This window comes from Theropithecus gelada, chromosome 1, assembly GCF_003255815.1.
Source record: "Theropithecus gelada isolate Dixy chromosome 1, Tgel_1.0, whole genome shotgun sequence".
Classification (NCBI taxonomy): domain Eukaryota; kingdom Metazoa; phylum Chordata; class Mammalia; order Primates; family Cercopithecidae; genus Theropithecus; species Theropithecus gelada.
The window spans coordinates 183,102,903-183,116,834 of NC_037668.1; the positions used below are offsets into that span (position 1 = coordinate 183,102,903).

Sequence of the window (13,932 nt, forward strand, 5' to 3'; positions counted from 1 at the left end):
GTGAATATATAAATTGTGGTACACCCAGACAATGCAATGTTATTCAGCACTAAAAAGAAAAGACCTGTGAAGCCATGACAAGACACGGAAGAAACTTAAATGCATATTACTAAGTGAAAGAAACCAATCTGAAAAGGCTACATACTGTATGACTCCAACTGTATGACATTCTGGAAAGACAAAATTGTGGAGGCAGGAAAAAAAAAAAAAATCAGTGGTTCCCAAGTATTAATGGAGAGGCAGAGCATAGAGAATTCTTAGGGCATTGAAACTCTTCTGTATTATACTATAATGGTGGCTACATGTCATTATACATTTGTCCAAACTCCTATAATGGACAACACCAAGAGTCAACTCTGATGTAAACTATGGACTTTGGGTGACAATGATGTGTTAATATAGGTTCACTGCTTGTAACGAGTGTACCACTCTGGTGCCAGATATTGATAGTGGGGCAGGTTGTGTGTGCAGGGGTGAACAAGGGATACACAGGAACTCTCTTCCTTTTGCTCAACTTTGCTGAAAATCTGAAACTGCTCTGAAAAATAAAGCCTATTACGAAAAATTCAGTTTTCCTTTCAGGTGGCACCGCCATCTTCCAGTAATTCGCCAAAATGACGAACACAAAGGGAAAGGGGAGAGGCACCCGATATATGTTTTCTAGGCCTTTTAGAAAACATGGAATTGTTCCTTTGGCCAAGTATATGTGAATCTATAAGAAAGGTGATATTGTAGACATCAAGGGAATGGGTACTGTTGAAAAAGGAATGCCACACAAGTGTTACCATGGCAAAACTGGAAGAGTCTACAATGTTACCCAGCATGCTGTTGGCACTGCTGTTAACAAACAAGTTAAGGGCAAGATTCTTGCCAAGAGAATTATTGTGTATATTGAGCACATTAAGCACTCTAAGAGCCGAGATAGCTTCCTGAAACACGTGAAGAAAAATGATCAGAAAAAGAAAGAAGCCAAAGAGAAAGGTACCTGGGTTCAACTGAAGAGCCAGCCTGCTCCACCCAGAGAAGCACACTTTGTGAGAACCAGTGGGAAGGAGCCTGAGCTGCTGGAACCTATTCCCTATGAATTCATGGCATAATAGGTATTAAAAACAAAATAAAAGACCTCTGGGTTGAAAAAAAAAATTCAAAGAAAGGGAAATACATAACGACAGAAAGCAGACCAGTGTTTGCTCAGGACTGCAAAGATGCATGAGGACACTTATCAGTGTGATGGAAATTTTTAATGTCTTTATTACTGTGATTGAGTTAAAAGCATATGTGCATTTGTGAAATCTCATGGAATAGTTCACTTAAAATGAATACCTTTTATGTAAATTATACCTTAATAAATTTGATTTAAAAACACCTATCTATACCTTTGATTTTAAAACTAGGATAGCATGATAAACTACTGTGGTTTCCTGAATGTTTAGGATGCCTTACTTTTGGAGCAGCTAATTAACTGGTAAATAGCAAAAAAAAAAAAAAAAAAAAAAAAAGTATGAATGATTCCCTGTTTCTCAAGATCAAGACCACTTGCTTCAATAGATATAAAAATATTGAGTGGGTTTGATTTTGAAATGTTTAATGAAACTTTTGGAGGATACTGCTAATATGTTTAAATTCAGTTTTTAATAACTTACATAGAAAATTATTAGAAAGTTTCCTGAAATCATAAGTTTTACAAAAATATATAATAACTGAGATATAGTTCAAAAATATTGGTACTGGCCAGGTTCATGCCTGTAATCCTAGCACTTGGGGAGGCCAAGGTGGGAGGATTGCTTGAGGCCAGGAATTCAAGACCAGCTTGGGCAATGTAATGAGACCCTGCCTCTTAAAAAAAAAAAAAAAGCCAGGTAAGGTTGCACATGCCTGTAGTCCTAGCTACTTGGGAAGCTGAGGTGGGAGGATTACTTGAGCCCAGGAGGTCAAGGCTGCAGTAAGCCATAATTGCACCACTGCACTCCAGGGCAAGACCCTGTCTTTAGTTAAAAAAAAAAAAAAAAAGAAAGAAAAAATATATATATATATATACATACATACACTAAAGCCACATCCTGTTAGCATAAAGCAACAATCAAAGTGCTGCAGAGAATGCAAAAGATTATACTAAAGAGATTACTGGTAAATCCATGTCTATTGGAAAAAGAGTGTCCCTTTTGGCTGACAGTAATGATAAAAGCCAACAGTTATACTAAAACTTTTTCTCTGACTTTCTGTTGGAGACACTTAAATGATAGAGACAGGAAACAGGAAACATAAAGAAAAGCAGGAAAAAGAGAAAGAACTAATTAGAAGTGCTGAATAGCAAACAATATAAAAACAACTAAGAGAGAAGCTGGAATAGTTCTGCTGGGAGGACAACAGCCAACTATTTTATGCAGATAATATCCTTTGAAAAAAAATCATATGCTAATTGAGCATAGTATCTAAAATTAGCCATATTCAAAAACATTTTAACATTTTGATGCCTCACTGTGACAGGCATAACCCATCTTTGTGTGAGTCTACAACTCAATGGATTATGAAAGTACAACCAGGAAATTTTTGTACTGTATTGGAAGGTTGAGGTAGCTGAGGCGATGGTTGTAGTGGGTTGCATGCAGATTTCCAGGCACTGTCAATTAAAATGAAAATATTTTAGAGTTTAAGGATTTAAACATGCAGTTATCTAAAAGATCTGAATCATTACCTTGCTCTCATGTTGCTCATTGCCCTCAAGGAACTTATAATTAATGAAAACTATTTCTCAAAGATGCTTAGTACCAAGTTTTTATTTACTGAATAAGGACAAGGTCAGTCTTTTTCATGTTAATTTAATTACAACTAAATATTTTCAACTATAGAGTTCATGGACCTTTCTTTCCAAGAATTCTGAGGCGTAGGAAAGGAAAAAGAGAATTTGGAAAAACTATAACACATATTGTAGCAAAAGTGATGACTACTGAAATGGTAAGAAATAAACTATTCTTATTTGTTGTTTAAGTATTAGCTGTGTATAATCGGAAAAGAAGCTCCCTGAGGGTGGAGTCCTTGTCTAATCATTAATGCCTTATTTTCTCAACTACCTCCAGCTCAGTTATTGCCATATCATAGATACTGAATAAATAAATGGTGACAACTATTTACTGAGTACTAACCTTGTTGTCAGGTACTATGTTAGTTGCTATGGTGAAGATGAGACATAAACGTGAGAAAGACTGCATTTAGGGGACATAAAATGTTGATCCAGACCCACAGTCTTCCTTCTTCACACATTTGAAAATTTCAAGCATGGTGGAAATATGTACACAAGTATATAAGCAGTTACAATTATGACACAGAATGATAAATGCTATGATAAGGGTATGTACAGAGTACATGTAGGATGGGTACATAAGACAGAATTAGGAGTCTGGAAATGCTGGATAAAAGAAATAACTCAGCTGAATTGTGAAGGATGAATATAAATTTATCCAGCTCAAGAACAAACAAATGTTCTAAGACAAAGAGCAAATATTTTCATTTCACTTGACCTCTCAGTAGCATTTCAAAGTTCTCTCATTGAAATAATCTCTTTCCTTGTTTAATGTTAGTATACTTTCCTGGTTTTCATTCTCTCTAGTTACTTTTATTCTCATGTCCTCTAAATGCCTGGTACTTGTCTTTTTTATGCATTATATTATCCCGAAGTGATTTAGCTAATCTTCCCCCATAACTTCACTTATATATATAGGTACTTTTCCCGAATGTATTTGCATAGCCCAAACTTTTGTTCTCTAAGCTCCAAACCTATGTGTCCAACTGCCTATTGCTTATTACCACTTAATTGCCTCACCAGTACATCAATTAATTGTCTGCAATTAATTTCATAATCTTATCCCATTGACTTGCTTTTATTCTGGAGTTCTTTGTTTCAATAAATGGTACCATCATCTACTTGACTGCTAATAACAATTGTCTGGGAGTTATCTTCCTCATATTTCTCCTCACTTTCATACACACTCACTTTTTTCCTTCACTCACCCCACATCCTGGGATAAGCTGTGTTTCCTCTGCCTGCTGAGCCACTGTTCATCCTTCAGGTCTTGATTTAAATATTTCCACAGGAAAAGGCCTTCTCAACCTTTCATAATACATTAGACTGCTGTATACAATTATAGTACCTTGTATTTTTCCTTATTGGCACTTTCCTTTATCATGACTACATTTAATACTTTTGTGGCTATCTATTGAATGTCTGTCTCTTTCACTAGTATGTGAGCTTCTTGAGAGCAAAGAGTATTTACCACTCATCCAGTCACCTAGCATGATGCTAGGTGCCCAGCAATTTTTGGTGAATCAATAAATTAGTGTATGTGACAAGAGAGATTAGTACATATAAGGAACTGAAAGAAGGCCACCAAGGCTGGTGGTTAACATCTAAGAGAGTGATGAAAGATAAAGCTGGCACATTAGACAGTCTTGTCTGCTATTCTACCAATTTGTATTCTTTTCAATAAAATTTAATTTTCCTTTTAATTACTTATTGGAGCATATTATTCAATCATGTTGATTATTCTCCAACATCTTTATAAATACCCTTTAAAACATCTTTTTAAAAAGGTATAAATCTTGCTTTTATCCTAGTTTTATCATTTTTATTTTTGCTTCTCCTTTTCACTTTTTAATAGGTCCTGGCTTTATTCACTTTCTTATATGACAGAATTTCTATGATTTTTTTTTTTCTCATTGCTTTGCAATCCTGTTTTCATTTGTGAAGTTATACCTGAACTTTGGAGGCCAAAATAATGAGAGGGAGACTACTGTGAGGAGAAGGTATCATCAGCTTCCACTTTACTTAGACCTTGGATTTTAGATTTACTTTTGAGGTTCATGAAATATTATAGTTTGATAGTAGTATAGCTGTACATACAAACTTTAACAATTTCCTCATCTTTGAAGATGCTTGACTGAGAATTCTTGCTCTATACCCACCCCTTAGACGCAGTTTATTCATGCCCATCATCGTATGTTGGTGATCTTTATAAGCAGTGCAGTGGAAAGCCATGGACTTTGTAGTCAGATACCCAGTGTTCAAATGCCCTATCTGAGACCACTTAATAAGTAATCTTAGGCAAAGTGCATAACCTCTAAGCCTCAATTTCCTTACTCGTAGAATGCTTTAAAAAGAGAGAGATAAAAAATATAGATATACTGTGCCAGTTAAGAGCATGGGCTCTAAAGCCAAATTGCCTGGATTCCTGGTTTTGCCACTTACTAGTTAGGTGATTTTCAACAAATTATTTAACCCATCTATACTTTAGTTTCTCATATGTAAAGTTGGGATAATAATCCTATGTTCCATATTTATAAGTTGTTGTAAAGATTAAATGTTTACATTTGTAATATGCTCAGAATAATGCCCAGCACATAGTAAGTGCTCAATAAATGTTTACCTCTTGTTTCAGTTTCTGAACTAAAGTTAAACATCAGTCATTCTCCTAGATCTACGAGAAACAGTGGTATCCCCATTGTGTATCATAGGCCTCTACCCTCTTGTTGATCACAGGCTGTTCCTTCTTTCAATCTGGAGACAGTATAGTGTGATGTTGGAGAACATAGACTTTAAGATCATAAAAACCTGGATTTGGTTTACAGTTTTGCTTCTTAATATTTCTATGAGATTAAACAAATTACATCGTTTCTTTTATTTCCTCATCTGTGAAAGAGAGTAAGTCTGTCCCATAGAGTGTTAGGCTTAAGTGAAATATTTTTTATAAATCTTTTAGCAAAATGTCTAGCACATAAATAAATGTCAACTGATATTATTATTACTATTTTGCAGTTCATATCCCAATAATATAGCCATCATTTTTGCCAGATTTTTCCTGTAGTGCTACAAAAGGTGATAACCATGTCTGAAAATATACGAAGTACAAAGAAGAATTTCATCAGTTTTCTTCCATCTGTACTACTGATTCTGTTGCCACCTGCCTCCTCAGAGACAGTGTGTTCTCAGTTATTCTTTATTTTTTTGTATCTTTTTTCCTTTCTGAAAAAACTTGAGGTGAAATTTATGTAGCAAAGTTAACTGTTTTAAAGTGACATTCAGTGACATTTAGTAGAATTACAATGCTATGTACATGTGTCTGGTTCCCAACCATTTTCGTTACCCAAAACCAGAACCCCATACCTCCATTTCCCCTTTCCCCCAGCTCCTGACAATCAACAATCTGCTATCTCTGTATATTTATGATTCTGGATATTTCATATAAATGGAATCATAAAATATCCAACTTTATGTCTGGCTTTTATTGTAGCATTTATCAGTACTTCATTTTTCTGGCTGAATAATATACTATTGTATGTATATACAACAATCTGCTTATACATTCATCAGTTGGTGGATGTCTGAGTTGTTTCTGCCTTTTGACTATTGGGGAAAAGGGGCTGTGAACATCTGTGTACAAGAGTTTGTCTGACTACCTGTTTTCCATTCTTTGGGGTATATACCTAAGACTAGAATTACTGGGTCATATGTGCAACTTTATGAGGAATTGCCAGACTGTTTTTCACAGGGGCTGAAACATTTCACATTGTCATCTGCAAAGTATTAGGGTTCCAATTTCTCCAGTCCTCAACAACACTTTTATCTTTTTTTGTTGTTTTTTATTTATTTTTTCTCTCTTTTATTTTTAAAATTACAGTCATCCTAGTGAGTGTGAAGTATTTCATTGTAGTTTTGATTTTCATTTATCTAATGACTAATGATGTTGAAGATGTCGAACATATTTCCATGGACTTGTTGGTCATTTGCGTATCTTCCTTGGAGAAATGTCTATTAAATTCATATGCCCATTTTGTAATTGGGTTGTTTGTCTTCTTGTTATTGACTATAAGAGTTCTTTGTATATTCTGAATATTAGACTCTTACTAGATATATGCTTTGCAGATTTTTACCCCCCCCCCCCACATTCCTTAGACTTTTTCCACTTCCTTTTGTGCTCTTTACTGCCACTTAGGGGATACTAGGAGCATTGCCTGTATCCGTGATCACTGTCATTGCTGTTAACTTTATTCACTATTTCATAGGTGATCCCTCTTCCTCCCCCTCCTTCTTTCTTTCTTCCCTTCTTTCCTTCCTTTCCTTTCTTTCCTTCCCTTCCTCCCCTTTCTCCTTTCTTTCTTTTTCTTTCTTTCTTTTCCTTCCCTCTCTCTCCCTTTCCTTCCTTCCTTCTCTCTCCCCTTCCTTCCTTCCTTCCTTCCTTCCTTCCTTCCTTCCTTCCTTCCTTCCTTCCTTCCTTCCTTCCTTCCTTCCTTCCTTCCTTCTCTCTCTCCCTTTCCTTCCTTCCTTCCTTCCTTTCTCTCTCTCTTTCTTACTCTCTTTCTTTTCTTTTCTTTTCTTTTCTTTTCTTTTCTTTTCTTTTCTTTTCTTTCCTTCCTTTTTTCTCTCCTTTCTTTCCTAGTTGGATCAGAATAGCACTGAATCTGTACATTGCTTTGGGCAGCATGGTCATTTTAACAACATTTACTCTTTTGGCGGGGCGCTGTGGCTCACGCCTGTAATCCCAGGACTTTGGAAGGCCGAGGCGGGAGGATGACGAGGTCAGGAGATCGAGACCATCTGGCGAACATGACGGTGAAACCCCGTCTCTACTAAAAATACAAAAAAATTAGCCTCGCGTTGTGGCGGGCGCCTGTAGTCCCAGCTACTCGGGAGGCTGAGGCAGGAGAATGGCGTGAACCCGGGAGGCGGAGCTTGCCATGAGCCGAGATCGCGCCACTGCGCTCCAGCCTGGGCCACAGAGCAAGACTCCCGTTTCAAAAAAAAAAAAAAACATAAAAAAACCCCCCAATATTGGTTCTTCTTATTCTTGAGCATGGAATGTTTTTCCATTTGTTTGTGCTGTCTCTTATTTCTTTCAACAGCATTTTGTAGTTTTGCAATTCTTGTTGTAGAGCTTTTTCACTTCCCTTGTTAGCTGTTTTACTAGGTATTTTATTTTGTGTGTGTGTGGCTATTGTGAATGGAATTGTGTTCTTGATTTGGTTCTTCAGTTTGGACATTGTTGGTGTATAGAAATGCTATGGATTTTTGTACATTGATTTTTGTATCCTGAAACTTTGCTAAAGTTGTTTATCAGATCTAGAAGCTTTTGGGTAGAGGCTATGGGGTTTTCTAGGTATAAAATAATATAGTCTCTAAAGAGATAATTTGACTTACCCTCTTCCTATTTGGATGCCTTTTATTTCTGTCTTTTGCCTGATTGCTCTGGCTAGGACTTCCAGTACTGTGTTGAATAGAAGTAGTAAAAGTGGGTATCGTTGTCTTGCTGTTTTTCAAGGGGAATGCTTCCAGCTTTTGTCCATTCAGTATGATGTTGGCTGTGGGTTTGTCATAGATGGCTCTAATTATCTTGAGGTATATTCCTTCAGTGCCTAGCTTGTTGAGAGTTTTTAAGATGAATAGATGTTGAATTCTATAGAAAGCCTTTTGAGCATCTGTTGAGATGATCATGTGGTTTTTGTTTTTAGTTCTGTTTATGTGCTGAATCACATGTATTGATTTTTGTATGTTGAACCAACCTTGCATACCAGGAATAAAGCTAATGTTATCATGGTGGATTAGCTTTTTGATTAATGGCCACTTAGGACATTGATGTGCCACTAGATTCAGTTTGTTAATGTTCTGTTGAGGATTTTTGCATCTGTGTTCATTAGGGATATCAGCTTGAAGTTTACTCTTTTTTTGATGTGTCTGCCAGGTTTTGGTATCAGAATCATGCTGGCCTCAAATAATGAGTTACGGAGGAGTTCTTCCTCCTCAATGTTTTGGAATAGTTTCAGTAGGATTGGTAGCAACTCTTATAAGTCTGGTAGAACTCAGCTGTAAATTTGTCTCGTTCAGAACTTTTTCTGATTGGTAGGTAGGCTCTTTATTACTAATTTAGTTTTGGAACTCATTATTAGTCTGTTTAGAGTTTCAGTTTCTTCCTGGTCCAATCTTGGGAGATTGTATGTTTGCAGGAATTCATCCATTTCCTTTAGGTTTTCTAGCTTTTGTGCATAGAGATGTTTGTAATAGTCTGTGAGGGTTTGTTTTGTATTTCTGCAGTGTCAGTAGTAATGTCCTTTTTGTTGTTTCTGGTTGTGTTTATTTGAATATTCTCTCAGTCTAACTAGCAGTCTATTTTATTTATTCTTTCAAAAAACAACTTTTGGTTTTGTTGATCTTTTGTATGGTTTTTCACATCTCAGATTCATTCAGTTCAACTCTAATTTTGGTTATTTTTCTTCTTCTAGTTTTGGGATTGTTTTACTCTTATTTTTCTAGTTCCTCCAGTTGTGATGTTAGGTTGTCAGTTTGAGATCTTTCTAACCTTTTGATGTGAGCAATTAGCAGAATAAACTTTCCTCTTTTTTTTTTTTTTTTTTGAGACGGAGTCTCGCTCTGTTACCCAGGCTGGAGTGCAGTGGCATGATCTTGGCTCACCATAAGCTCTACCTCCCGGGTTCATGCCATTCTCCTACCTCAGCCTCCCAAGTAGCTGGAACTACAGGTGCCCGCCACCACGTCCAGCTAAGTTTTTGTATTTTTAGTAGAGACAGGGTTTCACCGTGTTCACCAGGATGATCTCGATCTCCTGACTTCGTGATCTGCCCGCCTCAGCCTTCCAGAGTGCTGGGATTAGAGGCTTGAGCCACCGTGCCCGGCCTTAAACTTTCCTATTAACACTATTTTAGCTGTGTCTCTGAGTTTCTGGTATGTTACATCCTTGTTCTCATTAGTTTCAAAGAATTTTTTGATTTTTTGATTTCTGCATTAATTTCAGTGTTTACCCAAAAGTCATTCAGGAGCAGATTGCTTAATTTCCAAGCAATTGTATGGTTTTGAGAGGTCTTCTTTAGTATTGATTTTTTTTTTTTTTTTTTTTTTTTTTTTGATGGCGTCTTGCTCTGTCACCCAGGTTGGAGTGCAGTGGCATCATCTTGGCTCATTGCAACCTCCACCTTCCAGATTCAAGGGATTCTCCTGTCTTGGCCTCCTGAGTAGCTAGGATTCCAGGCGTTCACCACCATGCCTGGCTAATTTTTTGTATTTTTAGCAGAGATGGGGTTTTACCATGTTGGTCAGGCTGGTCTCAAACTCCTGACCTCAGGTGATCTGACCTCAGGTGATCTGTAGGTGTCTGTTAGGTCCATTTGGTCAAGTGTCGAGTTCAGGTCTCAAACATCTTTCTTAATTTTCTGCCTCAATTATCTGTCTAATACTGTCAGTGGGGTGTTGAAGTCTTGCACCATTATTGTGTGGTCTTCTAAGTCTCTTCACAGATTTCTAAGAACTTGTTTTATGAATCTGGATGCTCCAGTGTTGGGATTATATATATTTAAGTTAGTTAAGTCTTCTTGTTGAATCAAACCCTTTATCATTATGTAATGCCATTCTTTGTCTTTTTAAAATCATTCTTGGTTTAGAGTCTATTTTCTCTGAAATTAAAATAGTAACCCCTGCTTTTTTTGGTTTTCCGTTTGCTTGGTAGATTTTTCTCCATCTTTTTGCTTTGAGCCTATGGGTGTCATTGCACGTGAAATGGATTTCTTTTTTTTGGAACTGAGTCTTGCTCTGTCACCTAGGCTGGAGTGCAGTGGCATGATCTCATCTCATTGCAATCTCTGTCTCCTGGGTTCAAGTGATTCTCCTGCCTCAGCCTCCCAAGTAGCTGGGATCACAGGCACGTTGCCTGGCTAATTATTGTGTTTTTAGTAGAGATGGCGTTTTGCCATGTTGGCCAGGCTGGTCTCGAATTCCTGACCTCAGGTGATCCACCCACCTCGGCCTCCCAAAGTGCTGGGATTACAGGCATGAGCCACCATGCCCAGACTGAAATGAGACTCGTATAACATCATATAGTTGGATTATTTTTCTTTATCCTTTCTACCAGTCTTTTTAAATTGGTGATCTTAATCCATTTACATTTAAAATGATTACTGATAAGGAAGGACTTACTTCTGCCATTGGCTACTGTTTTTCCTACATGTAATATCTTTTTTTTGTTGTTGTTATGCAGTGCTTTCAGGACTGTCTTCTTTTGTGTTTTATTAAGAATTTTTTTTAGTGTACCATTTTGATTTACTCCACATTTCCTTTTGTGTGTATTTCTTAGTTATATTCTTGGTGATTATCAAGGGAATTATAATTCACATCCTACATTTATAATGATTGAGTTTGAATTGATACCAACTTTGCTTTAATAGCATACAGCTCCATCCCTCCCTTTATGTTGTTATTATTACAAATTATATCTTTATACATTGTTTCCCCATTAGCATGGATTTGTAAGTACTGTTTTAGTCATTGGTATCCTAGATTATATAGGAAACAAAAAGAGGAGTCACAAACCAAAAATATAGTAATACTGCCTTTATATTTACCCTTGATTTTACCTTTACCGGAATTTTTTATTTCTTTATATGGCTTTGAGTTACTTCTGTTGTTTATTTCATTTCAGTCTGAAGGACTCCTTTAGCATTTCTTTTAGGATAGGCCCAACTTTTGTTTATCTAGAAACGTCAATTTCTTCTTCATTTTGAAAAGATAGTTTTTCTAGTTGTAGAATTTTTGGCTGTTTATCTTTTAGCGCTTTAAAATCCCACTGCTTTCTGGCTTCCATGGTTTCCGATAAGAAATCAGCCTTAATCTTATTAAGGATCTCTTATACTTAATGCATTGCTTCCCTCTTGCTGCTTCTAAGATTCTCTCTTTATCTTTGGATTGTTTTTTATCATTATTATTTTTTGAGATGGAGTTTTGCTCTTGTTGCCCAGGCTGGAGTGCAATGGCATGATCTCAGCTCACTGCAACCTCTGCCTCCCGGGTTCAAGTGATTCTCCTACCTCAACCTCCCCAGTAGTTGGTATCATAGGCATGTGGCACCACATCTGGTTAATTTTTGTATTTTTAGTAGAGAGGAGGTTTCGCCGTGTTGGCCAAGCTGGTCTGGAACTCCTGACCTCAGGTGATCTGCCGCCTTGGCCTCCCAAAGTGCTGGTATTACAAGTGTGAGCCACCCATACCCCCGCCTATCTTTGGATTTTAATTGTTTGATTGTAATGTATGTTAATATGTGTTTCTTTGTGTTTATCCTACTTAAAGTCCATTGCACTTCTTGGATATGTAGATTCATGTCTTTAATGAAATTTGGGATGTTTTCAGCTGTTATGTTTTCAAATATTTTTTCTGCCTTTGTTAGGAAAACACTCAAACCATATTTTCCTTCTGTTTTCACAACAAAACAAGAATTATCAACACAGAAGACTTCTGTGACCCCAAAATATGTGGGGCTTTCTCCCTGCCAGCAAGTAATCAGTTCTCCAGCAGACCCCAACTGGGTGTGCTACAATTCTATTTCAACATATCTACCAGTAGACAGTGTCACATTCTACAGGTTGGAGACTCAGCCTCCAAAACTGCCCCTGTCCCTCAGATACCAGTCACAAGTCTAGGCCTCCAGAACTTCTGACTGACTGGCTTCAAGTTGGGGTTCTCACAACTCCCTTTTTTTTAGGTTTAATTAATTTGCTAGAGCAGTGCACAGAACTCAGAGAAACATTTATGTTTACCAGTTAATTTACTTAATTAATTAGTTAATTTTTTGAGATGGAGTCTTGCTATGTCACCCAGGCTGGAAATGCAGTGGCATGATCTTGGCTCACTGTAACCTCCACCTCCCAGGTTCAAGCAATTCTCCTGCCTCAGCCTTCTGAGTAGCTGGGATAACAGAAGCACACTACTACACCCAGCTAATTTTTGTATTTTTAGTAGAGATGGGGTTTCACCATATTGGTCAGTCCGGTCTTGAACTCCTGACCCTGTGATCCACCCGCCTCAGCCTCCCAAAGTGCTGGGATTACAGGTGTGAGCCACCATGCCCGGCCTATGTTTACCAGTTTATTATAAAGGATATTACAGTCAAGCACAGTGGCTCACGCCTGTAATCCCAGCACTTTGGGAGACTGAGGCAGGCAGATCACTTGAGGTCAGGAGTTTGAGACCAGCCTGGCCAACATGGCAAAAACCTGTCTCTACTAAATATACAAAATTTAGCTGGGCGTGGTGGCGCACACCTGTAATCTCAGCTACTTGGGAGGCTGAGGCAGGAGAATCACTTGAACCCGGGAGGCAGAGGTTGCAGTGAGCCGAGATTGCGCCACTACACTCCAGCCTGGGTGACAGAGTAAGACTCCGTCTCAAAAAAAAAAAAAAAAAAAATCAATATTACAAAGGATAGAGATGAAACGATGTGTAGGGGAAAGTATCAGGGAAAGGTGCACAGAGCTCCCGTGCCCTCCTCCAGGTATGTCATCCTCCAGGAAATGTTATGCGGTCAGCTTTCTGAAGGCTCTCTGAACCCAGTCCTCTTGGGTTTCTTTGGACAACTGTGTTAAAACGTTATTGGCCTCTAGGTATGGGGTGGAACCCAGTTTATTTATTTATGTTTTGTCTCTTTTTTTTCTTTTTTGTGGATAACAGGGTCTTGCTATATTGCCCAAGCAGGTCTCAAACTCCTGGGCTCAAGCTATACTCCCACCTCTGCCTCCCTAAGAGCTGGGATTACAGGCGCGAGCCACCATACCTGGCGGAACCTGGTTTGGAATGAGGGTCTTATGACCCACAATCAGAAAAGCACAAGAATATTAGAGTCCTGCCCTGGGGCAGGTGAAAGGAGAGCAAGAGAAGGTTAGAGAGATTCTGTTTCCTGAGGCCTGCTCCTGAGGCCTAAAGCACCCAACATTATAACAAAAAACTGTAATAAGGACTATGGAAGTTATGAGTCACGAGCTGTGAATGAAAACCCATATATACATACAAAGTAACACCATACCCTTTTCTCTCTTTCCTCTTCTTCTGACACTTCCTAGTAAGTATATTTATATGCTTCATGGTATCCCACAGGTCCCTTTGATGCT

General features: G+C 37.8%; 1 protein-coding gene and 1 pseudogene across 1 annotated transcript in view; both read left to right on the forward strand.

Moving 5' to 3' along the window:
- Positions 1-13,932, forward strand: part of SHCBP1L (SHC binding and spindle associated 1 like) — a 46,935-nt gene that overhangs the window by 22,275 nt on the left and 10,728 nt on the right. The window contains exon 6 of the mRNA XM_025368317.1: positions 2,850-2,955. Coding sequence (XP_025224102.1) covers positions 2,850-2,955 — 106 coding nt within the window. The remainder of the gene's footprint in view (positions 1-2,849; positions 2,956-13,932) is intronic.
- On the forward strand, positions 612-1,097 carry LOC112613105 (annotated as a pseudogene).